This window comes from Chaetodon auriga, chromosome 16, assembly GCF_051107435.1.
Source record: "Chaetodon auriga isolate fChaAug3 chromosome 16, fChaAug3.hap1, whole genome shotgun sequence".
Lineage (NCBI taxonomy): Eukaryota > Metazoa > Chordata > Actinopteri > Chaetodontiformes > Chaetodontidae > Chaetodon > Chaetodon auriga.
The window spans coordinates 13,044,218-13,067,763 of NC_135089.1; the positions used below are offsets into that span (position 1 = coordinate 13,044,218).

At 42.6% G+C, this 23,546-nt stretch overlaps 1 protein-coding gene across 3 annotated transcripts in view; it reads right to left on the bottom strand.

The window, feature by feature from the left end:
- Positions 1-325: 325 nt before the first annotated feature.
- LOC143334675 (voltage-dependent T-type calcium channel subunit alpha-1I-like) overlaps positions 326-23,546 on the bottom strand; it is a 142,928-nt gene continuing 119,707 nt past the window's right edge. For 2 of the 3 annotated variants that reach the window (XM_076753575.1, XM_076753578.1), the window contains 8 exons: positions 20,785-20,863; positions 19,784-19,905; positions 17,923-18,378; positions 13,930-14,079; positions 8,796-8,933; positions 5,625-5,841; positions 3,921-4,156; positions 326-3,536 (listed from right to left, as the gene is read on the bottom strand). In XM_076753575.1, coding sequence (XP_076609690.1) covers positions 2,805-3,536; positions 3,921-4,156; positions 5,625-5,841; positions 8,796-8,933; positions 13,930-14,079; positions 17,923-18,378; positions 19,784-19,905; positions 20,785-20,863 — 2,130 coding nt within the window. In that variant the 3' untranslated portion in view covers positions 326-2,804. The remainder of the gene's footprint in view (positions 3,537-3,920; positions 4,157-5,624; positions 5,842-8,795; positions 8,934-13,929; positions 14,080-17,922; positions 18,379-19,783; positions 19,906-20,784; positions 20,864-23,546) is intronic. The other variant, XM_076753577.1, reaches the window with a different exon arrangement.

The following is a 23,546-nucleotide window of genomic DNA, read 5'->3' on the forward strand; positions in this document are numbered from 1 at the left end:
ACCGCGGGTGCGTTGGCTGTTTGTAGTGTGTAAACACAGTCGAATTTGTGCGAATAAAGCAAGGTGAAAATTTGCTCCGGGTTCAGTCTGAGCACACCTTTACAGCTATCTTTAAAATTTCACCAGTGGTTTTTACCCCCCGACCTGAGTTCAATAGCCTCATTTGTTCATGTCGTCCAATTGCAGCCCATCTCTCTACTGATTGGTCTCTGAGAGGGCAGAGGTGCTATCTGATTAGTTGTAAGTTCTGACAAGTAAAAGCAAAAACAGACAGTAATGAATACTGTTGTATTCTGAGGAGATAAAAATCACATTGACATCATTTACTCAGGGCATACACATAGAACATTTATTGCTGCGTAGTCAGGCTTTAACCTTTGATGCCATATTCATTGACACAAGGATTTTTCTCAGAAAGATAGGAGGATATATCTTAGAAGCTAAAACAGCCCTTGGTTGCTTCGCGTTTTCTCTCTTCAACCTTTAATCTCAGGTATCCTCACTGACAAACAGGGCACTTCAGGAAAAGGTAATCACTTCACCTGAAGTCATAAACACAAACACACACACACACACACACACACACAGACACACACACAAACACACACACACACACACACACACACACACACACACACACACACACACACACACACACACACACAAAACTGTCTTTGCTATCACTCATTAATACCCAACACCATGTGATAAACCATAGTCATCAAAGTGATTTTGCATGATAAAAAAGGTCAAACCCTCCAATTTTCTCACATCACCTCATTCTTTTTGGGAAATTAAAAAAAGCAAGGTAATGATCAAAACACTAGGGATACAACAGTCTACCTCTAGAAAACAGGCTAAAAGATGAGCGTCTCCTTTTTGGATGGAGTAATTAATCAAGTGGCAGAAGCCAAAATAAATTTGCATTAAAAGATGCAAAGTTTTGTTCATTGTTACAGTGTTAGCTTTTGATATCAAACTATGGTGTGTGAAAGGGTTGCTACAACATACTGTATTTGTGAAGAGATGGGGAAGAGAAGATGAGTGCATCAGGGTGTCATTTCAAGAATAAGCATACTGTATTGCAATCCCAGAACCATGCTTAAGGAACACTAATGTGTCCATAATCGATATGTTGTGATGTAACTTTCAAATTAAAGCTTTCATTGAGATGGTTTACGCTATTCATGGTTTTTAGCATAGGAGGCTAAAAGCAAACAAAGTTCCCTGTGCGCAGCCAGGAATGTCTATGAGCTAGAACGATCCTCATGTGCTGAGTGAGTATGGCTGTTCCCATCTCTGGTTGTCCCCTGGGACTCCAACATTTGAGAAAAAAAATCCACTGGGAACCAGTGTTCCCAAAGAGAAATGTGCTGGAGGGAACAATCACTTCAGCGCACAAAGTTTGTTTGAAATTTTTTGCTTCGTTGTTTTATACACTGTCCACACCTTAAAAAATGTTATAAAACTGGAAGCCACTGGCAGACAAAAAGTCCTAGACAACAAGTCAAAGAGGTCGAATGGATTAAATTAAATGGGGACAAAGTTACGGCAACACTTACACGTGCCTATTCTCTTTTCTACAAAAATAGTGGAATAGAAATCACACCGTTATCACCCAACATTGACATCTTGATACACTTCTGTATATAGATAAAAATCTTGGTTAAATGCAATTCCATCATGCAGTCAAGGTCCCTCGTAACTCTTGTGGGTTTGTCCATCCACCTCATATCCTTACGCATGGTGTGAGGAAGTGGTGTCAAAAGGAGTGTGCTTAAAGTCTTGCTTTATCAAGTAGCTGTGAACCATTTTTGTGGTGCACACAAGGCTACCCCAGGCACGCATTATTGTCTCTTCTGATTGGGTTGGAAAGCTCCATCCAACCTAGCTCTCTGTCATACTCATTCCTTCATTTTTGAGTGATTGTGAGATGCTGGAGCTAGAAAGAAAAATAACCAATTTCACGAATCACTCCATGCACAGTTATACCTCTGCAATCTGTCAATTTCTTTTCATTTTCCGCTGCCACTCAAGGCTAAGTTGACAGAGGCACAAAGCTTTGATCAGTTGATACCTATCTCCTGTTTCAAAAACACAGAGGTATGGTGAAGTGATGAGAATAATTTAATTCATGCCTTGGATACCTGAGGCAGTGCTCTCACACACAAGCACACAGAATGAGCACACCCTCTTGAACTCTCCTCCACCTTGAATTTTACTCTCAACTCAGCAGAAGGTCCTGTGCCAGAGAGAGTAGGACCTGTTGTTTCCGTCTGCCAGAACAGATGGACATTAGATCCGCTTTCTGCTTGCCCAGCCAAACAAATGACCTGCCTTTTCCTTTCCCAGCCTTCCTTCCGCCTTGATATATTCCAACATCTCTGAGCTTCCTCCCTCTTACTTGCTGTACTGCCTCAGAGACATTAGCAAATCAAAACAATGTCTTTTGACTCCCTGATATGAATGGGCTTCCTGGTCTTCCAATGTAAGCAGAACCTTCCATGGCCTCCTCTACAGGTACATCCCCTAAGGGGGTATGAGGACCTATCTTCAGCCCTTTCCCCTTAACTCTGCAGGCTACAACTAAGACCACTCCCCAAGGTAGCACAAAATAGGACATGGGCTTGTCACAAATGTATAGAAAGGGGTTGAGGGGGCAAGATGAGGGTTTGGTTTTGGAATACAGGACATCATGTGTCTTCAAGCCTCTCTCTCACTGATGGGAGCAGAGAGAGTGAGAGGAACAGCAATGGGTTTAGATCCAAGGAATGGAGAGACAAAGAAAGAGTGAACAGCAGGTTTCATCTGTTTTTCCGACAAGGCCCTACTGTTGTCTGGCTCGAACTCTTCCCTTTAAATCCTTGCTCACCATCTCCCATGTCCCCCCTTCCTTCTCCTCTTCTTGTATCTACTAATACCCCTGTCCAGGGGTTGGCCAAGAAGCCTTGGGGGTCCATAAGTTCCAGGCCCAGAATCTCCCTGCGGCCCTCCCTGCCCCGAGATGACAACAGCATCCCCCCTTGTTCCAGGCTGCCTGTGCTGTTGCACTTCTTCACTGCTCCACCCGGGTATACGAGGGAGCTTGGTGATAGCAGTGATGTCAGCGACAAGCTGCTCAGTGTCTCTGACAAGTGTTCACTGTTGCCCGCCTGGCTGGAGCCACAACCACCAATTGACGATCCAATGCCTATGCCCAGGTCCTCGTCTGAAGGGTCAATGGAGTCGTCACGGGTGTAACCCGGGCTGGTGCTACCTCGGCCACTACTCTGGCTCCGCTGGTGGCCCCTGGTGGCCTGGAGGGTGAGGGCTGATGAGGGGCTCGGCCTTGGTCTAAGGGTCTGGACGGGGGAGGAAATGGCCGTGCTGTCTTCAGGCAGTTGGAGTGGGCACAGAAGTGGTAAGGGCGCTGTCGGCAAAGGCAACTCCAAGTTCTGTGGTGGGGAGATGCTGAAGCTCAGTCCTTCTTCCAGGGTGGTCTGGAGGCTGCCCTCAGAGCTGCCTGTAGCAAGCGATGAGTCACTGTGGGACGGGTACTAAAGACGGAAGGAAGGAACAAAGGGGAGTGAAGAAGCAAAGTGGAGCATATGAATCCAACTCTTTGTTTCATTAAGAATGTCACATGTTACATGATGTATTATCTGTTATATTGATTGTATAGACCATTTCACTGCATCTTAAATCCTGATTCCAAACCAGTTTTCATAATAATAATTTAATTTATCATCATCTGTTGTCAGAGACCATACTTGGAACAATTTCTCAAGCACAAAAATTAATCTTCTTTCTTTGCTTTACCATTAACATCAATATGATGACTTGCTCAAGTGTCTGGCTCAAGAAAGCCCCATTACTATTTTCACTATCCTCTTTTAGTGTCATGTAACTTATTTGACTGTGTTTTGCCTCTCTCTCCCTACCTGTGTACAGAGCATCTTGCTATGGGCTCCCGGAGAGCGTAGTGAAGCCCAGGACGCTGGGGAGGTCAGCCTAAGGCCCCTCGACAACCGCAGGCTCCTACTGCGGGGAGGAGCTGGGATGGCTGCTCCTGCGGGGTGGAAGAAGTCTGCAGGCAGATGGAGGAGAGGAGAAATTCCACTGGCCCCTCCTTCTCCCTCTGTGTTTCTCCCCTTGCTGCTGCTGCTGGAAATGGCACCTTGAGGAGGGAATACACTTTTTTTTAAGTATGAGTATATATACATTTATTTATTTTTCTGGAGCATTAGCAATTTAATAGCTAATATGTTAATGTTGTGTGTTCACTACTGTATATATAGTGAGGGGGGGAATTCACAAAAGGATTGCGTAACTTCTTGCAGTTGCTAAACCTGCACAAGTAAGACAAGCTGTAATTCCCAAAGCACGCACAAAAGCACCCTTAACTGTGATGCCAAGCAAATAGCATGTCGAAGCTCTGGTGCTATTTGCATGTATTTAAATTGGTAATATGCATACATTTGGTGTGAAATTGGCCTCTTTCTATGCAAATGAGCCTCACTGCAAAAAAAAGTCCAATTCACAAACACTAGCACTAATAGCCACACGCAGTTAGAGTGAAAATTATTAGCTTCTCCTTCTGCGAGATGGTGGTAACTGAAGCGGTGTCACGATGGGGTCTAATCGACAGACTTTTCACATTTATCATACTTATTGTGCATGTGTATAAAATAATTGTTCACTCTTATGAAATCGCTCCTGATTGAAATGAAGATTGTCTTTATGTTACTTCTCCATTCTCATTCTCTCTCCCTCCTTCTGTCTCTCTCTCTGTCTCTCTCCCTCCCCTCTATCAGCTGATTTACTCTTTTGCCACAATCTCTATCAGCCAATCTTATCTTTGCTGTTCTCCCCTCTGTTGCTGTCAGCTGTCATTTCAGTGTGTGTGTTAAGCTTTGCCACACGGATAAGTGCAGTCAGACACACGACAAGGGCAAATTCCACTCAGCTGCAAAAACCTTGCCCTGTAACATCATTAGCACAATATCTTTTGTGAATCAGACCTTGAGACGGGGCAGATAGCGGTTGCAAGTGATGCACAATTCATGGTGCTATTAACAGCTGCATTCCACTCTGTGAATTCGACCGTGAGTACGTGATTTGGGTTGACACTCTGTGTCAAAATTGAAACTAAGTTTAATCAATGTCATTTTAAAAATGCATTGTAATACCTCACTCCAGCTGCACATCTACACAGATGTGATGCAAATCATTTTCAGCAATTTGTTGCAGAGGTTCAAGTGCCCCTTGTATGCTCTCTTCCTCATTGTTGAGCGGTTTCTGGGACTTACTGTATATATTCTCTCCTGTAAATCGTCTTTTTGTGAGTAGAATTAATCCATATTTTCTTTGATATTCATGTTGGAAAGTTGTTGCTCTTGTTTAGCAATAGCATGTTATTTCTTGCCCATAAGGTGTCTTTCAGATGATATGTGCTGCTGTCAATTTCAACCACCACTTTATTGGATCTACAATGCAAGTCGCAAAAAAAAAAACAGCAAGAAATTAAATCAGTTTAAATTTGTTTTCTGGTACAAACACATATTTACATATATTAATCATTAATGCAATCCTTTGAAAATCAGCCTGGTAGTATGGAAAACATATTTTCCTCTGGATTTACTCACCAGGGCTACAGTGAGGGGAGCACATATGTGGTTGGTGTGTTTGTATCTCCATCTCCTGTAGTGCAGTCTCTATCTCTGTGCCAGTGCTGAGGGCCATGCAGGGCTGGCCCAACCCCTGCACCTGGCTCTGCACCACAGTCTGAGTGTGGTGGCCTGCTGCATGACTCCCTCCACCTCCAGCCTCCTCAGAGCTGCGGGAGTCACTGCTGCACCTTCCCTGGAAGAGAACAGATAATCTGACATTGGAGAGAAAGTCTTTTCCAATAAAAATCTCCAGAATAGATTAATCAAGTTACTGTGTGCAAACTTCATTTGAAAAATTAGATAATTTAGAACTGCAGGGATCAATATAAAACATGGATAAATATGTGCGGAAAATCATTGGGACTTGTGTGCTGAAAAGCTTCTAATCATTAACAGGGCTTATACTTTGCCTTAACCTCTTATTTCTTTTGCAAAGGCACAATGTAAATTGAGGATCAGCATTATATTCTGTGAAGTAACAATTCCTGGACCAAGCCTGACTGAAAATGAGAACAGAAAAAAGCAGCCCCTCTGGCATCCTGCAGATATCAAACATGGCCTCAGATTCACATCATCCCTTAGGCTTTTGATTTAAGTGCTGTTGAAGGGGTGTGAGCTGATTATGAGCAGCAAGAGCCTGTTATTGTCATGTTAATATTATATATTGTAGCAATAAATGTTTGGTCACAAATTTGTGAGAGTGTGTGATGGCTGCAACAGCTGGGAGTGGGAAGCAGGAGGCAGATTAAGGCAGGAGTTCAGCTTTGTAAGCCCTTACCTCGTCGGTTTTAATCACCATCATGTAGGGACTGAAGAATCATTTACCCATGTTTGTGTTCACATGTGTATATGTGTGCGTGTGTGGGCACAGTACACTTTTGTGCTTTCATGAGTGTATTGTTCCTCTGACTCATTCAGTCGTAGCCCCTACACAGCCCCCTTTATACCAGGCAGCCACCCACACCCATACACACCTCAAACAGCCTTGGCACACATGCCACCCTCACACACATGCACCCACACAGACAGACACACACGCACACCCCACACACACAAACATTTAATAAAGTCATTTTTGTTTTAATTTCCTAGAGGCTTACCCTAGCCCTAACTACTACTTCCCTACCCTGAACCCCTACCAGAGCCGTAAACTTAACCTTACCCAAACCTGAACCACTGATCCAAAAATCAGCTTTTTGCCAATTGGGGACAGAGCATTTGTCCCCAATTATACAAGCTGTTCCCAATTAACTGGTCTTCAGTCTGAAATATGTCCCAGAAAGTCAGAAACATGCACATGTGCACACACACACATAAACACACACACTTAAGCATTATTTTTACCAAACAATGCCTGACACATAAAATCCTTAACCTTAGGTTCTTTCTCACCTTCTGTATTTCCCTCTTTCTCTTCCCCTCCTCTAATGAGCTGTGGTTCACAGCTATGCTTGCTGGTTGCAGGCTTATCTGGCTATCAAGAACCAAGGAGCATTACCCCATTACACAGGAGGATGTCTAGGAAGGATGGATGATAAGGGATGGCGATAGAGGGGCTAGAGGCAGGTGCAGAAAAGGTGCACAATTACCAGAGGGGTAATGCTGAGAAAGGAGAAGCAGGAAAGATAAAGTCAAAAGGGGGAAAGTCGCAGCTAGAGAGGGACGCATGAGAGCCATCCAGTAGAAGCTAGGGAGAATGTAGTTTTATTCATGAGAAGGTCTGTGGTGGATAGAGACTGTGGATTCTTCAAAGACAAGATAGTTACAACTGATAGACAAACAGAAAGAGATAAAGGGGTCTTTGGAGCCCATGGTTTATATCTGTAATTCACAAGAGAGCCTACATCATAGCCGAAAAGACTGTAGAATGGTCATTTCTTTTGTGCTTTCTGAAATTAATTGAAAAAATAATCAGTGAGTCTCCGCCATTGTTTGTGCTTACTTTCTTAAGGGAGAATAGTGGCGGTATACTGTGACTGTCAAGTACGAAGTAGTGGGCATACTCGATGTTAACCGCTGTGATGCTGTTGTGTAATTGGTATTGTAGTGGTCACTGCAACTGTTTATCTAAAGCTCAAAAAGGGATAAACTGGCATGAAGCTGGATGTGCTTTGGATTTAAGGTTGTGTAAAGACGACAAGCAGGCATACGTCCCAACTACACGATCCTGGTATTGACATCGGAGCAGATGCCCTCTCCCTGTCTCTGCCACACACAACACTGTCTGAGTGGGTTTTCCTGTTACTTAGCTATTCGCTATGCTCTTGTTATGATTGAGATGATCATCATTTTATCAGGGTTTTTTTCTGAGTAGTGTAAAGACAGACTTCTGGGCAACGCCAAGACAAGAACGTCTGTGGAAACTGCATGTTATTACCACTGATCAAAGCTTAGACCCAACTTTCTTTACCAGTGTAATCTGTATAAAGATGGCTTCGAATTGTAAATTAGAGCAAACATGCTCAAATTTGTTCTATTCCCAAAAGAAATGATTGCCAGAGAACAAGAAAATTGCCAACAACTGTACATCTTTGCTTTACATATGACAGATAAGGACCTGAAACTTAAATGACAAAAAAAAAATAATAATAATAATTTCACATTGTTCTTTTAGAGAGATTTATATTGTTGAAGGCTATAAAGAGATGTTTTTTCTTAAATATTTTTTCAGAAGTGAAGATCTTAATCTCCCCCTCCCACCTCACTCTGCTCATACACCTCGTCTGTTAAAAATAAATGCGTAATATGCAGAAGGATTATTTCAGGAAAAATTCAGAATATGAGGAAGATGATAAAGCACTCCATCAAAACATAAAGAAAACTGCTGCAGCTGCACCGTGTTCACAAGGCCTGCTCCTCAAGAGGACAGACCATTACTGTCTGTTACTTGAGGTAAGATAAATGGTAACTGGGCTAAATTGCTTGTCTTTTTTGTGTTAAAACTTAGCTTGGATTTTATTGAAACAAATACAGCTTTGGGCAAGACCCACAAGGCAGATTTGTGTGCTAGCTTTTTTCTGTTATGGATTTTCCACTAACTTCTGATTATTTAGCAACCCTACAGTGGTTACAAAAAGTATCAAATGAAGTACTCTATTAGTGTTGGTATCATTTTAAGGGTACTGGTCAGCACTAGCTCATACCCACCTTGCCCTCTCGCACCAGCAGCTGGTAGGCAGTGTGTTCATCCAGGCTGAGGTCATCTGGCAGGGCCGGGGATGAGGACTTGTCTGACAGTTGCTCTGATTTCAGCGATGCCTGCTCAATCTCAGCCATCCTGATCTGCTGCAAAAATGTACCTCTGTTATTCATGTCTCAAAAGAGGAAGGGAAGGGAATAACAACAGCACATGATTCAGACTTCCTGGCATGAATTAACAGAGCACGGTCTCATCAGCGCTCAAAGTAATTTACTCTAGTGTTCATAACAACCGTGACTTCAGAATCTTACATCATTGGGTACATAGATATAACATCTCTAAAGGATCAGCAACAATGTTCTGAAGATGTCTCTCATGATTCCTTTGTTTTTACAAGATCTCTCATTGACCAATATGAGCTGCACAGACAAGATAGATAAAACCTCTGCAAAGTTTCGATTTGCTTCACCAGATGTTGACAATTCAAAGTGCAAAGTCCAAAATGCCGTGGAACCTGTCTGTAAAGAGAGCAGGGTGAGAGATTTCAAGAAGTAATCATCAATTAAACATATACTTCCAGAAAATATGAGACGATAGAGGCTGAATGAGAGGCGGGAGGCAGCTATCGAAGCAGTGTGTGCACAGTAGTTTTTGTGTATGTGTGTGAACCTGCAGTATCTGCATGTAAGCGAGAGCGAAGAGATGCTTTTTTTTTTTTTTCTCCCATCAAGAACGGCGTTGTCTGTTGACACCAGAACCTCATAATTCTGCCCGTCAGCTAACTGAGTATGTTTTCAAACACAAGTGTCCATTAAAATGTTGCTGTGTGTGTATGGTAATGCTGTCTCGTAGTGCTTGTCCCTCACACCCGTACAGCAATCCTGATGAGACAACATCACCAAACACGGAATAATTGGGAAGCGATGACAATTATCCCAAATGTTACTACCTCTCTTTCTCATTTGTTCCAACATTGGCTCCAACTAAGTTTGTTTCATCAGGGCTGCAGGTAACTCAGCCCATTTGGCGACTGAATTGGTTTAAATTATCGCTGCGTGAACGCCCTGTGAGCTCCAGCTTCTCGGCCGACATTCTTCTCTGTTTCTCCCCTTGCAGCACTTTTTTTTTTGTTCACAATTTCAAAACATACTGCAAACAGCGAGCTGGAGAGGAATTTCAGGGTTCTGGGGATGCTGTGATGAGCTTAAGCAGTGTTTCTTTAAAGAGACAGAGCAATAAATAGCCAGAGAGAAGCATTAAAAGGGGTACTTAAAAAGGGCCAAGTGAAATCCAATGGAGTGAGGCCTGTTAGCAATATATTAACACATGCCCGTAGGTGAGAAAGACAAAGAGGTTCATAGAGAAAGATTCATGGCTGATATGCAGCAGTAAATTACCATTGTGCAAGCCCCCAAGGAGAGACAGAGAGAAAGAGAGAGAGGGTGGGATGATTGTAGGCAGAAGCACAGCAATGCAAATCATTAACTTAAAGGACCACTTTGTAGTTTTTCTGTCTTATCTCCTTATATCGGCCCTCACTAGTGCTAACATGTGACAGTGCCAGATCTGCTGATGTGCTCTGTGCCTCATAGTTGGGCTGCAAAAAGCTTTGAAAAGGTCCCCTGCAAGTCATCGGTTGGTACTTTTATCGGTAGGTAATGGAAACTACATCCTTTCTCTTCCTGTAGTCTTGGCTGTGCCTCCAGGGACAATAAAAAAAAAGGCACAATGGATACAGAAAGTTGCTGCTACACGGTTGCTTCCAAGGTAACTGCAGATATATTAAAGGTTTCACTAGCAAGATGGAGAGCCAAATGAAAGTATCCACCGCAGCCTCAAAGAGGTGAGGCAAGACATTGCTTTATTCACTAAGGCTGGGAAGCAATGAGAGGAGAAGACTGTGTGACTGAGCAATAAGCATGAGTAATATCTCATGGCCATATTGCATGACTCATGCTAGTCAGGATATGGTAAGCGTATGTGATATCGTTTATGCTAAACCTAGAAAACAAGTGCATCAGTAGTCACATGATAATTTTCCACAACACACAGGTGCTAAAACAGGCACACCTGCAGTCTAACACAAGTAGACTCACACTACCACTAGGAGTCAAAAATGTTGAAATCCTTCACACAGATGCAGTCACTGATTTGTTGTAGTATTTCAGTGTTTGTGTCATAGCTGCATCAAAGCAGTAGTTTTCACACAGATTTGCAGAGCACAACTTATTTCTCTTCTCAGACCTCTTGGAATGACTTATTTGCTGAAATATGCCAATGTGCTACCATGCACCATTCACATCGTGCAGTATCATCATGAGATCTTTTTAGTCTAACAAATGCCAATTTTGACAGCAGGACCATGTATCAACATCACTATTGGTCTGAACTTATGCTTCCCCATGTCAGAAAATGTTTACTATGCTGTCACCTGAAAAAAACTGAAACAAACAAACAGAGTGAAGAAAACAACAACAAGCAATATCACGCATGACCGTAGCTTTGCTGAGGTTTAGCCTCCATCTGCTCAGGTAGCTTCCAGAACTATACTTTTAAAATAGCTTCAGGCGCTCCGATGCCGCCTTTCAAAATTGCGCCCTTCCAAAAACCGTGTTGGAGAAATGATGCTGTGGAAAGCTCATGCACGCTTGAGAAGCGTCTCTTTATGCCAGTAACTGAATAAATGGCAAAGGCCTTCACTGCACCATTGAACTGTTATCTGCAGACTCAACTGTAGTCAGTTTCAAGCTGCGGCTGATCTCAAGTCCTTACTTGATGAATATTTCCACTGTCACACACACTGCACCAGGAGCCCTGCTGTGCCTCCCTGTTCCCTTAAACACAGTAACATTGTACAGAACTCTCAGCAGTGAAAAAGTCATCTGTCGGAAAATGGCACACACCCACACGCTCTTTCACACACAAACAAACAAGCAATATGCAAGTCTGATGGTTATAGAACATGGGAAAATGAAGGAGGATACAGGATCAGATACAGCAAATCAAATATAGATGGGGGGGGCATAAAAGAGGGGGATAAGATTGATGGTTTGACAGCATCTGCAGACAGGCAGAAAGCAGGACTGACAGGTGGGAAGGTGTGGAGCCCAGTTATTGCTTCCTCTGAGCTGACCCGCTGCACTTTGCTATTGTGATGGACAACACTGGCACAGGACAGTATATTTGTGAGGGTGTGTTTTATGCAGGATCTCCCATGTACCCCAGAATACAAGCACGAGTAAAGGAGAGAATCGTGCGTGCAGGCATGCATGTCAGCAATGGCTGCTTGTGTGTATGCATGCAATGGGCCTCATTAATCCACATTTCTGCACATATGGAAAAGTTCATATCATCTTGTGCTGATATTGTGTTTAATTAAGGGCTGAAATTCACTTTCATACTCTAACATAATACCATATACAGGCTATCATTGACAGGCTTTATACAGCATGAAATTCAACAATACCTCCCATTCAAACTGCTCTGTGTGATGAATGAAGCCCATGTGTGTATGTATGTGTGTGTGGGTGTCTGTGTGTGTGTGTGTGTGTGTGTGTGTGTGTGTGTGTGTGTGTGTGTGTGTGTGTGTGTATGTGTGCATGAAAGTACGTGCAAATGCATATTCCTTCGTGTGTGTCTTGTGTGAATCTGCATGCATGCAATCTAGTCCCAAACATCATAGTTGTATATGTGTGTGTATGTGTGTGCATGAATGTATGTCTTGTATGTGAGTGTGTGTGTATATTCAGGGTTTCAGGACAACTAAGTTTGCAAAGAAATGTTTTTTTTTAGCAAGTTTTTGTAAAACAGATGAGCCACACTACACGCTGCATACACCAATTACTAGGAAATGAAACCCCTAGTATGTGTGTGTGTGTGTGTGTGTGTGTTATACTGTATACTGTATATGTATGCTGGTGTTTACTGTTACCTGTGTATTTCTGCACGTGTGTATACATATGTATGCTAAGGATGTTTTTTAGTCTTCTATTTCTACCTTTGCACTATTTGGGTCTTGCATCCACTGCGGATTTATTTCAAACTGTCCCTCAAGTTTATTTGCATCCAAATACCTGGAGCCATATTTACCAAGAATCTCAGAGCCAGGAATCAGTCCTAACAGGCCCAAATGTCTAAGAATGATCCATATTTGGTCCTACCTTTAGGCGCAGAAGCAAAGGCATTTTCTAAATTAAGATGATCCTATCTCTGCCAAGATTGATGAAAGCTGGGTGGATAAGGATGGAAAAAAACATGTGCACATACATAGACACCTGCAGAATATTTGTGAATTTGTAAATTCATAAACCACTTCTTTTTATGTTCTTGTGCCTCCTTTGCAGAAAACAAATAAATTGATACTAATTTGACAACAATAAACAGCAACAGCAATGATTTAGGCCCTCACTTCTGTGACCGCATAAATCCATTTCAAAGCTTCAAAGCTAATATGTTCCTTCCCCACCAACACCAAGGCTTCGTAAGCCTGGTTTTGCTGAATTATGACCGTAGATGCCCTGAATGGCATTTTCAAATACACTGAGATACTCTGCAGTCAGTTTATATTTCAGTCTGGCTGCCGTGTGACCGACTGAACGTGCTGCTCTCTCTCACTCTAGCTGTCAAGTCAAAGAACTGCAGCAACAGCGAGCAACCGGGACTGCAGATTCACCTGCGACCCTCTTCAAGGAAAAGTATCATGTTTGCACAAAAATGTCATTTGTTAAAATAACATTGCAAAAGGGGTCATGAAAGTGGCCATCTCAAGCGGCATGGTGGGCAAAATGGCAAGACTGCAGGAGATTCTTTATAAATAGATTTCCTCCTCTGAGTTGAGAGTCGTCTGACATGTTTGATAAATATGGGCCTCCAGGTTGGTCCAGTAAAGCTCAGTTCGTAGAGGTTGTCATTAACAAGGCTCATGTTAAAAATGTATGCACCTATCCAAGGTGCTGTGAGGTGTTGTGGATAGTTGTGTCGGCCAAATCTTTTAAAAAATTGATGGCGGTGGTTGTTCCTCTTGTAAATTTAAACCACAAGGATGAATTTTACATCTCGGGTTATTGCTCTCGTGTGTATGTGTGTGTGTGTGCATGTATATATTGCATGTGTGTGTGTATTCACATGTGTTCAGGGTGGTACCTCTTGTGGGTGGCCCTTGCAGTCTTTGCAGATGGGTGGAGGAGAGGAGTAGTGGTGGAAGACAGAACCGGAGAGGTTGTCGATCATCAGCATCTCTCCCTCCAGTGTATCCTTGATCAAGAGAGATACGCTGTCCAGCCACTGGCTCTCCTGGAACACATACACACATACACACACGGACACATACACACGGGACGCAGGCCAGCAGACCAGTATTGCACGCAGGCGCAAACATGTGCACATGCGGACATGCGAGGACAAAAAACACGCAGGGAAATGCATACACCATCGCAAGGGTTATAAAAATGCCTTTGTGCACACGAAGATATGCTTTTAAATTTTCTTATGTACTCATACACAAACACACACAGTCACATATGTGCATATTCACCCACACACACACACACACACAGATTTCACACTACTGAGCCTTAATTTCTAATATTCCCCCACAAAAATAAAAAAAAAGCATTTCAAACACTTTCTCTGTGTCAGAGATCATGTACAAATAAACCAGAACAAGTCCCTCTCTCATACTTTGTCAGCCTTTAGGGCTAAACACTGTTCTCTTTTGGAAAAAGGCTCCTCAATAATATGACTCCAAACCCTCATTAGCCAAGTAACACATAATTTTACTATCAAAGCCTTGAGCACTGAGAGTGGTGCAATTACATTTGATATATCACCTCAATTAGGCTGTTCAATACCTTGTTGAAACAATTTAAGATTTTAGCATTTGCTTTGTGCTCTGGGTATTATTAGATTTAAAGCAATTTAGACTGAATCAGTCAGGGCTTTCTCTTCGACTTAAATGATCCCTCCTTGCTTGGAACTCATCTGCCAGATTGGTTTTTGGGAAAACCAATCTGGCAGAAGAAGGAAAACTACTGACAGAAAAAGGAAACTAAAAAATGATTTCTGTGTTTCTTGGCAGGGCACTGTATTTCACAATGAATTGGATGCATTGTGCCTGTAGCACATTCATAACAGCCAAAATAACTGTATTACATCAGCAGATACATCCCGAAGGAAACTGCGAAACAAGGTCACTCCTCTTCAATCCCCACACAAGCCTATTTTCATAACACATTTCTACAACACTGCTTATAGGACTATACTTAGACCTGTTATGCAAACACACATTTCTGACTCATACTGTTATATTACAATCACTCATAGCTCATGTTTTGAAAATGAGGGGGCTAAGAATTCAAGAGACAGGTTACTGTACTCCCAGCCTTATAAATATACCTAAATCATGCTGGTTTATGAAACAGTGTTGCAGCCACATTTTAGTGCAATCTGGCTGCCAGGCTGACTCGGCCATATCCAGCTATTTCTATACATGCGTCTATAAAAAAACACACTTCTTCTCTCTCTCTCTCTCTCTCTCTCTCTCTCTCTCTCTCTCTCTCACACACACACACACACACACACACACACACACACACACACAGTCCTAAGGTAATCCATTCAGTGTAGGTGGATAGCTTGATAAAAATAAATAAATAAAATGTTTGATTGACTGTGGTGGCCTATGTGCTGGCCTCCATTAATAACTGTATTAGTGGACAACAATAGGGCTCGTCTACAGGGAATGCAAGTTGAGAGAGAGGGGAGAGAGCTGAAATTAATTACTGCGTCTATCTAACTGTCACTGGCTCAGCTATTATCTCTCCTCTCCTATTCCCTTACTTTCTCTCCCTCTATGTGTGTGTGTCAGCTTCCTATAGTGTCCCCTCTAGTCCCCGCGTAATATATAACTAGTGTTTCACCACAGAGCTACGAATGGAATTTTGACTGTATATTATTGCTCATTATAGATTATACTAGTTACTGTATGGCTGCAATCTTTCCCAAGTTCTATACTGTCAAATACAGAAGCTGCTGGTAATATTATGACAATATGTGGAGATTCACAACATTTTAAAGGACCACAGCCCTAGAATGTCACAATGTTTGGGTTTGACCACTTCCTCACATCAGCCTCTTTCAATTGCACAGTCACACACACGCACAAACCCGGACTTGTGCACTGAATAAATTGCATCGGTCTCCCCAGATCCCTCATTGCATCACTTGAGAGACAGAGAAGGAGAGAGGGGGAGATGTAGATAGAGAGAGAGAGGGGGGAGTGCTGCTGCCAGTGCCTTCTCCCTGGTCTGCATTAAGTTCCTCTGTCAGCCAACACTGAGCTAAAAATGGCTCCATGCAGCCAACTTTAGCTCCACAAAGGTGAGACACTTCATGGCAGCTGATGAGTCATCTTTATGTGTATTTCTGCATGGATACCTCAGACTATCATTAGCGATTTCATAATGGAAGCTTGTCGGACTGTGAGTGGAAATGAGAGAGCATCTACCCTCACGCACAGATATCGGCAGAGGCATTATCGTTTCAAAACTGTAGCCTGTGCACGTACGTCTGCAAACTCACGTAGTCTCCTTTGAGTGTTGAAAGGTTAATAAAGTGTAAATGAAAAAAGCCTAATTGTGAAAGTGATTAAAATTGCTCATCTCTCCTTGCTGACAGCATGAGTTACTATGACTTCAGTGAAGCAAGGCAAAAACACACTTTCCAAAGGTAAAATAGATGTCCAAGCCTTGACTTTCATCCGCCTAACATCACTTTAGTAGCTTGGTTTAATTTTGGAAAATGCCTTTAATTCCAGTGTTTCTCTAATGTATATTAATTGGTTTCTTACACCGAATGCACTTGTGCATTTCCGCCATTAAGGCTTAGTGTCTCTTTCTCCCTTTCCTTATATCTCGTCTTTTTGTTCCCTCTCTTTGTGCAAATGTTTAACCTTCCTGCCCTCCCTTGCTTCTCACAGAATCTGTGACAGACACAGAACAAAAGTACAAGCGAACTATACAAAGAGAGTGGTAAAATGATTAAGTGTAATCATACAGTGTGGCTGTCAGTCAAATAAACAAATGGAATAGAGAAATGACTCTCTACCCCCGTGTTAGCACCATTCTACCACTGCACAGAAGTTACTGCCACATTGTTTACCTCTTTTTTATTCTTCAAGCTTCTGAATTGAACGTGTAATTTTCTCTGCATGGACTAATGCATTGATACTGTGTGAAGAGAGGCAAGCTGACAGGCAGCCAGAGAAACAGAAAAGAATACTTAAAAGTAGGGATGTTTGCCCCAGATACTGATCTGAATTGTTGATTATCCACTATCTGCTGAGACTGTGTCTGATGCAAAATTCATATTTTCCAACATAATACAGCTAAAAAGTGCACATTAGGCCTACATTAAACTTATTAAAGCTATCATTAGATTGAGATTTCTATATGTTTGTAATACACAGACTGTGTCAGGCTTTGCCGAAGTTCCCATTATATATGTGCTGTATGCAGCATTGTTTTGTGTAATGTTCTTAGAGAGAAGAGTGTCAAAGTGGACACTGCAGGCAGGTTTTGATAATATTTCTTTATCCTCATTGCACGCAAAATAGAGGCATCATTCATGTGGAAAATGAAGCTAAAACAGTTGCAAGGCAAACATTTATTTATTGATCTTTTAGCCCAAAGCACTTCAATACCTTACTGGCATTTTAGCTGAAACTGCTAGTCACTGTTGAGGCTGCTCTGCAGTTTCCCTACAACCCACTGCATTATGCAATGGTTCCACTGTTTTAAAGAACCACAGCAAAGCATCACAGCTGAGCTACAGCTGAGTCTCATCTGGGATATTATTAAAAAAAAAAAGGATGAGAAATGGATCTAAATTAATGAGGATCATATTTTTGTGGAGCTGAAATGGAGACATAATAAAAAAAAAAAGCTCTGATATGCTTGATCCCGATCCTGCAGATCGGCTCGAGACATCCCGACTCAGCAGACACACGCAACCCTACCCCCATCCACACACACGCACATACACCACACATACAAAATAGGCCTTTCACACTATCAGGAAACAAACATAAGAATGCTCTCTCTCTCTCACACACATACACACAGAAATACACACACTCACTTGTGCTGGTGAGTACAGGGTCCGGCTGGAGTCACGGGAATTGTACGCCCCTGGGTGCACAGTAGCTGCTGCATGCCGCATCTTCCTCCCTCCCTCTCCTTTTTCTCCTCTGGCACCTCCTCTGTCCTTTCCCCCTGCTGTGCCTCCAGGCCCGGATCCAGAAGGGACTAGTCCTTTGTCCATCTTAGCACCCCCACAGCTGGGGGCGCCCATGCAACAGAGGGTGCCCTGGGCCAGCTCCAGCTCAATTTCTGCATCCATCTCCGCCTCCTCTTGGGCCTCCTTGTTGGAGTCGTCCAGGTGCTTCATCAGCACGGCCACCACCACATTGATGAGCACGAACTGGGCGGTGAGCACGAAGGAGACAAAGTACATGGGCGAGATAAACTGAAGGCTTGGATTGCAGGCGTAGTCCACATCGGTGCCGTGGTCTGGTGGACACTCCCGCAATGTGTCCTGGTGTCAATAAGGAAGAAGATGAGGAAAAAAGGTCAGGACAGGGTTGGTTAAGAGTAGAAGAAGAAGGGCAGGATGTTAAGATGCAGGAAATGGACAATATTACTGCATCACTTTAACATTTATGAAATCCAATACAGCAGCCCTGCACTACTTAGGTTTATGTAGTAGCAGTACTATGTTTCTGAAGTACAGTTTTTGATGAGTGAGTGAGTGAGTCAGAGCTCTGGATGCAAATGTTTTCATTATTTATGAGGCAATGCTGTTTCTGAACTGGATTGGATTTTACTGCAAGAAATGTTGTTTGCATTTTAGAAACAATGGAAAAATCCATATCAAGTACATTTTAGGTAATAATGGAATGCATCCAGCTCATGTTAACAAAGCTCTCTGTATTCGTGCCATCATTCTCGTGGTTCTCCACTCTGGTTAACATGCGCACAGTGTGGAGTTCAGTCAGAGCAGAACCAAAGTGACAAGTGTTTTCTGGAGGAAGTACACATATCTCACCCAGGCTGTGACCACACATAACAATTTTAGCCCTCTGAGCTGAAGCTGGTCTTTTCTATCTAATTTGGCATGACATTTACATACTGTGCCCCTTCACACTACATCTTCCTTTTCTGCCTTCACTCCCCTTCCATCTTATTTCTCTACATATTTTGTTCTTTCTTCTTCTAAATCTCCACTTGCTATTGCTCGTGCCGCCCCACCTCCCCATTTTTTTTCATTTCTGCTGTAATTTTGCCTCTAGAGGGGAGAGAGCATTATAACTGGTCAGCTCTTTAAACCGCCTTCCCATCCTGTCATCCTCCCTCTTATTACAGTTCACTAGTGCCTCCTTTTCTCCCCATTGCCCTCTTACCTGCCTTCCTCTCCCTCATTATTTCTTGTTTCCCTATCGTCACTGCATGACTAATTACCACTCTGCCTCACCTGCTTCTTACTATACCAAAGCAGGTCTCTCATAGCCAAGGTAGTAATTTGACAGCTAAAATGACAGAGATTTACTCTGAGAGGTAGCATCTGTGGCCTGCTGGTCCGCTTTCATGGCTTGCTACCATCCACCCCGTATCCTCTGTGTGTTAAATGGCCCACGCCCGACACACTCCAGCATAATCTCTACTCCCCTTGCAGACTCGGTGTGCAGAGGAGCGGTCATAGCCGTTGGTGGTAGTAGATGTGTGTTAAGGGTAAATTGGTGTTTTGTGTGTGTGTGCAATGAGGCACAGTCACTCCCTTGTCCCATCAGTTAGGAAATCTGTGCCCCCCGGTGCTGAGCAAGCACATTTCCTTTTCATCAGTAAGTATCACTAGAGTGGAAGATCGGATGGGTGAGAGAAATAGAGGGGGAGTTTGTCTCTCTCTCTCTCTCAAACCTTCACTGTTTTCTCTAGTTTTGTACCTTCATGATGCCATTCCAGTTGTCGCCCGTGGAGACTTGAAACAAGGTAAGGAAGGCCATGCCAAAGTTCTCAAAGGTAGCGTGACGACTCATACCCTCACATGGGTAGTCCGCATTGCAAACTGAGGATGAGAGTAAGGTGGGTGGATGGAGGGGGAGAAGAGGATGTCGGGTCACAGATAAGGGAGAAGCGAGGGGATGAAGAGAAGGAGAAAATGGAGCAGTGAGGGAGCGGGGATAAAAGGAGACTTGTGAATCAACACGGAACATGTCATTACTCCCCCCCAAAAAACCTGCAGAAGCATGCAACATTTGTGTCGCTAAGTTGCTTGGATGACTGTCCAAACAAGCAAACACAGTGTAGACACAGTTATCAAATCAGCTGCAATGTGACCAAACTCTCTGTTTGTCTTTCAGCTTACATCCCAAGATAATCTCTGGAATGGCCTCAAGAAAGAGACACTTGCATTTGCCACTAATCCCTTCTCCTGCCAAGCTCCAATAGGAAGCTATGTTGCCACTGGCTGCAGCTGCAGCACACAAGGGAAATGTGACAGTTTGGAAGATATATCTTCCAACTTCAATGTGGATATTTTAGGACAGTACTTATGTATCAGAATACTGGAGAGTGGGTTGATTCTCCAATGGCTGTCTGACTGCAGGAGAGAGAACTGATGAAAAGGAATAAAGGATGGAGGGGAAATAAGGAGATTTCTATGCTAAATTTAATACATGTCCTCTTGTTTTTATGTTTTTTCACAATAAATAATCAATCAAAGTGTCAATGAATGTGATCTTGTCTTTACTGTTACTGGTGGCAGTGCCACTAAATTACCAAAGATGGTACATGGAATAAATATATACATTCTCTTTAAAGCTTTGTAGTTAAAAAAAATATACAATTTTATAATATTCTTAACATTGTTTATATTGCAGAGACAGAGCAGCAACAAGGTTTTTTATGACGTAATCCTTTGTGGTAACGCAACTGGTACACTTACCAAGTTCTCCAAAAAGCTCTACTCCTAAGGCGGCGTAGATGAAAAACAGCAGCATGAAGAGCAGGCCCAGGTTACCCACCTGCAACACACACACACACACACACGCACACACACACACGCACACACACACACACACACACACACACACACACACACACACATATGCACACATGCATACATGCACACAGACAGACAGGAGACCATCTTACCATGCACATGCTACGAGCCATTTGACAACATTCTTATATCTGCAACAACTGTATACTACCAAAACAGCATTTTGGCTAGGGTGTATGTTCAGGCTAGGTATGCTAGGCTAATTTAGCTTCTCATCTTAAAATCAGTATAAAATGAAGTGTCATCTAACAACAAAAAGAGAGTCACTGTTGACACGACCTCATCTATAAAAAATACTAGTCAGTTATCTTAAAACAACTGACCATTAAAAATAGAGCATCCCATGATTTTAAAACAATCCATTGATCATTCATCAGTTCACGTTGAAAATAGCACATATTGTTAAGCACCGCTACTGAATAAAAGTAGCAGGAAATCAAACACAAGGCGTAATGGGTGTTCATTAAAAATGTCACATAGGACTCCAACTTGTTTCTACTGCTCCCATACCGTGCTTACTTCTGCACACCATGGCACAACTTCCTCTGAGACTTTGATGCAACTAAACCCCCAAATGCTGTTGTAAATTTTTGTGCTGGGGGTTTGGGATTTGGCTTGGTTCCATCACAAAACAGCCTTCTGCTACCACAACGTAATGGCGATGATGATGTTGCACAGTAAACACTTAAGGCAAAATCTAATCCCATTACAGGGATGCAAAACCCAGTCTCCTATTCACTGTCTTTAACACTCTGCTAACAACACTGCTCCACTGGGAATGAGAAAATGTACAAATAGTTACTGTAATTATCCTCCATGTGTTCTAAAGACAGGTTTAGTTCACGCCACCTGTTTTCGAGGGGAAAGATACTGGAAATTTGCTGTTTGCTTTGTTGGTCTAGGGATAATGCAAACAAAGCTTATTAACAGAAAATATGTTCAGATTCATGGGGCTGTTCCCCGTTCGAAGCAGAGTCTGGCGGGGCTATAGCGACGCCTAGTTGTAGGAGAACAATCATGGTGAAAATGAGTGTTTTGATAACTGCCTGGTTTGGAGGGAAATCTCTGAGGAAATAGGAGCCAAGTCAAATGATTGTGATTGGATTTGGGTTACATTAACTGAACTACAATGAGATTTCGGAGCAATGCCATTCGAGCAGAAGAAAAACTGCTTTCATTAGAAACACCTCGCTTATACTCGAGGTTTGAGTATGTGCCTTCTCCTCTCCTCTCCTTTGAAATTCGCCACAATGACAATTGATGGGGGCAAAGCAGCAAAAACTCAGTAAGAATCTACCATTTTTTACATTTTAATGCAGTCAAAGGCTTCAACACAAGCGGCCTGATCTGATTCATCTGGTTCGCAGGTCAATGCTACACCGAGGTCTTGCCTCCACATATTTTAAGGCCAGTAAAGATTTTTAAAAAATTCCAGTTTCTGTGTCCTCTTGTGTGTATGAAGATATTTTGTAAGGAGCTTTGCCATTTGGTTGAGCTACTTTTCGTACAAATGTCTGAAGATTTTGTTCTATTTTATTATTTTCATGATTTCATCTGAAAAGAAGGATGAAAACCAACATTATATCAAGTCTTTAAGCTAAATACAAATAGTTTCACAGGGGATGTGTCATATCATGTGGTGTCCACATCTGCCGGAGACTGTACTGTTCCTCAGCCACTCCCAGAGAGGAGATAAAACAAGCTTGACTAGTGTCAACATGATATAGACTATTAGTGTTAGCGAACGGTGTGTTGCAGTCATTTTGCATCAGTTGGGGAGGAGAGGATAATGGAGGATGCTTGTGGTTAAAATGACTCTGTCTTACTGTGTCTTTGTAAAGACATGCCATAAAAACGCCTTTCTCTTAACATGTCAGTGAGCTATTAAGCTTACTCACCCGTTCACTGTGAGTGTTGGGATCCCTCATTATATCCCCATGCCTTGTCATGGCCTATTAAATATATACACTGCTTCACATTATGATTATTCTCATAAAATATTATTCTTGCAGACATCTGTCCCTGTGTGCCCTGATGGCATTTTTCATATTCCTTGTCTTCTTAGCCAATAGCACCGAATTTGACTGCTCCTTTGTTCGCTGTATTGGGACGCCTTTGTTGAAATGTCAATACTGTCCTCAATATCCTATGTGATGTAATGAAGAAATGTTGGCAGCTTGCCATTTCATTTTCACAGTGAAATATAGAGGAATATTACCCCAGGTTAATCTCTCACCAGGTGTAACGCTTTCACTCTCACTCTGTCAGTGCTTCAATATGCACACACACCCATACACACAGAGAGAGACCTCCTGGAATTGTTTAATTAGCCCTAGTTTTAATTACCTCCTTTGGTGCCCTTGGGATAGCGCAAAGGGCTCAATGTTAATGAGAGGGGGATCAATAGAAAAGAAAGACAAGGAATCTGCTCTCCCTCACCTCCGCCTGCCCTCCTTTCACCACAACACCTGTTTCCCTCTGTTTGCTTTATCTTCCGTTTGATGGTAAATGGGTCAGATTGTGCGTGCGTGTGACCGTGTGTCTGCATGTCCATAAACGAGACTGTACACCAGACGTTGCACCAAACCTGTGTAGACTGTAACTGCTTTTCTTTCAAGGAATAGTTCTGGGAAATACACCTATTC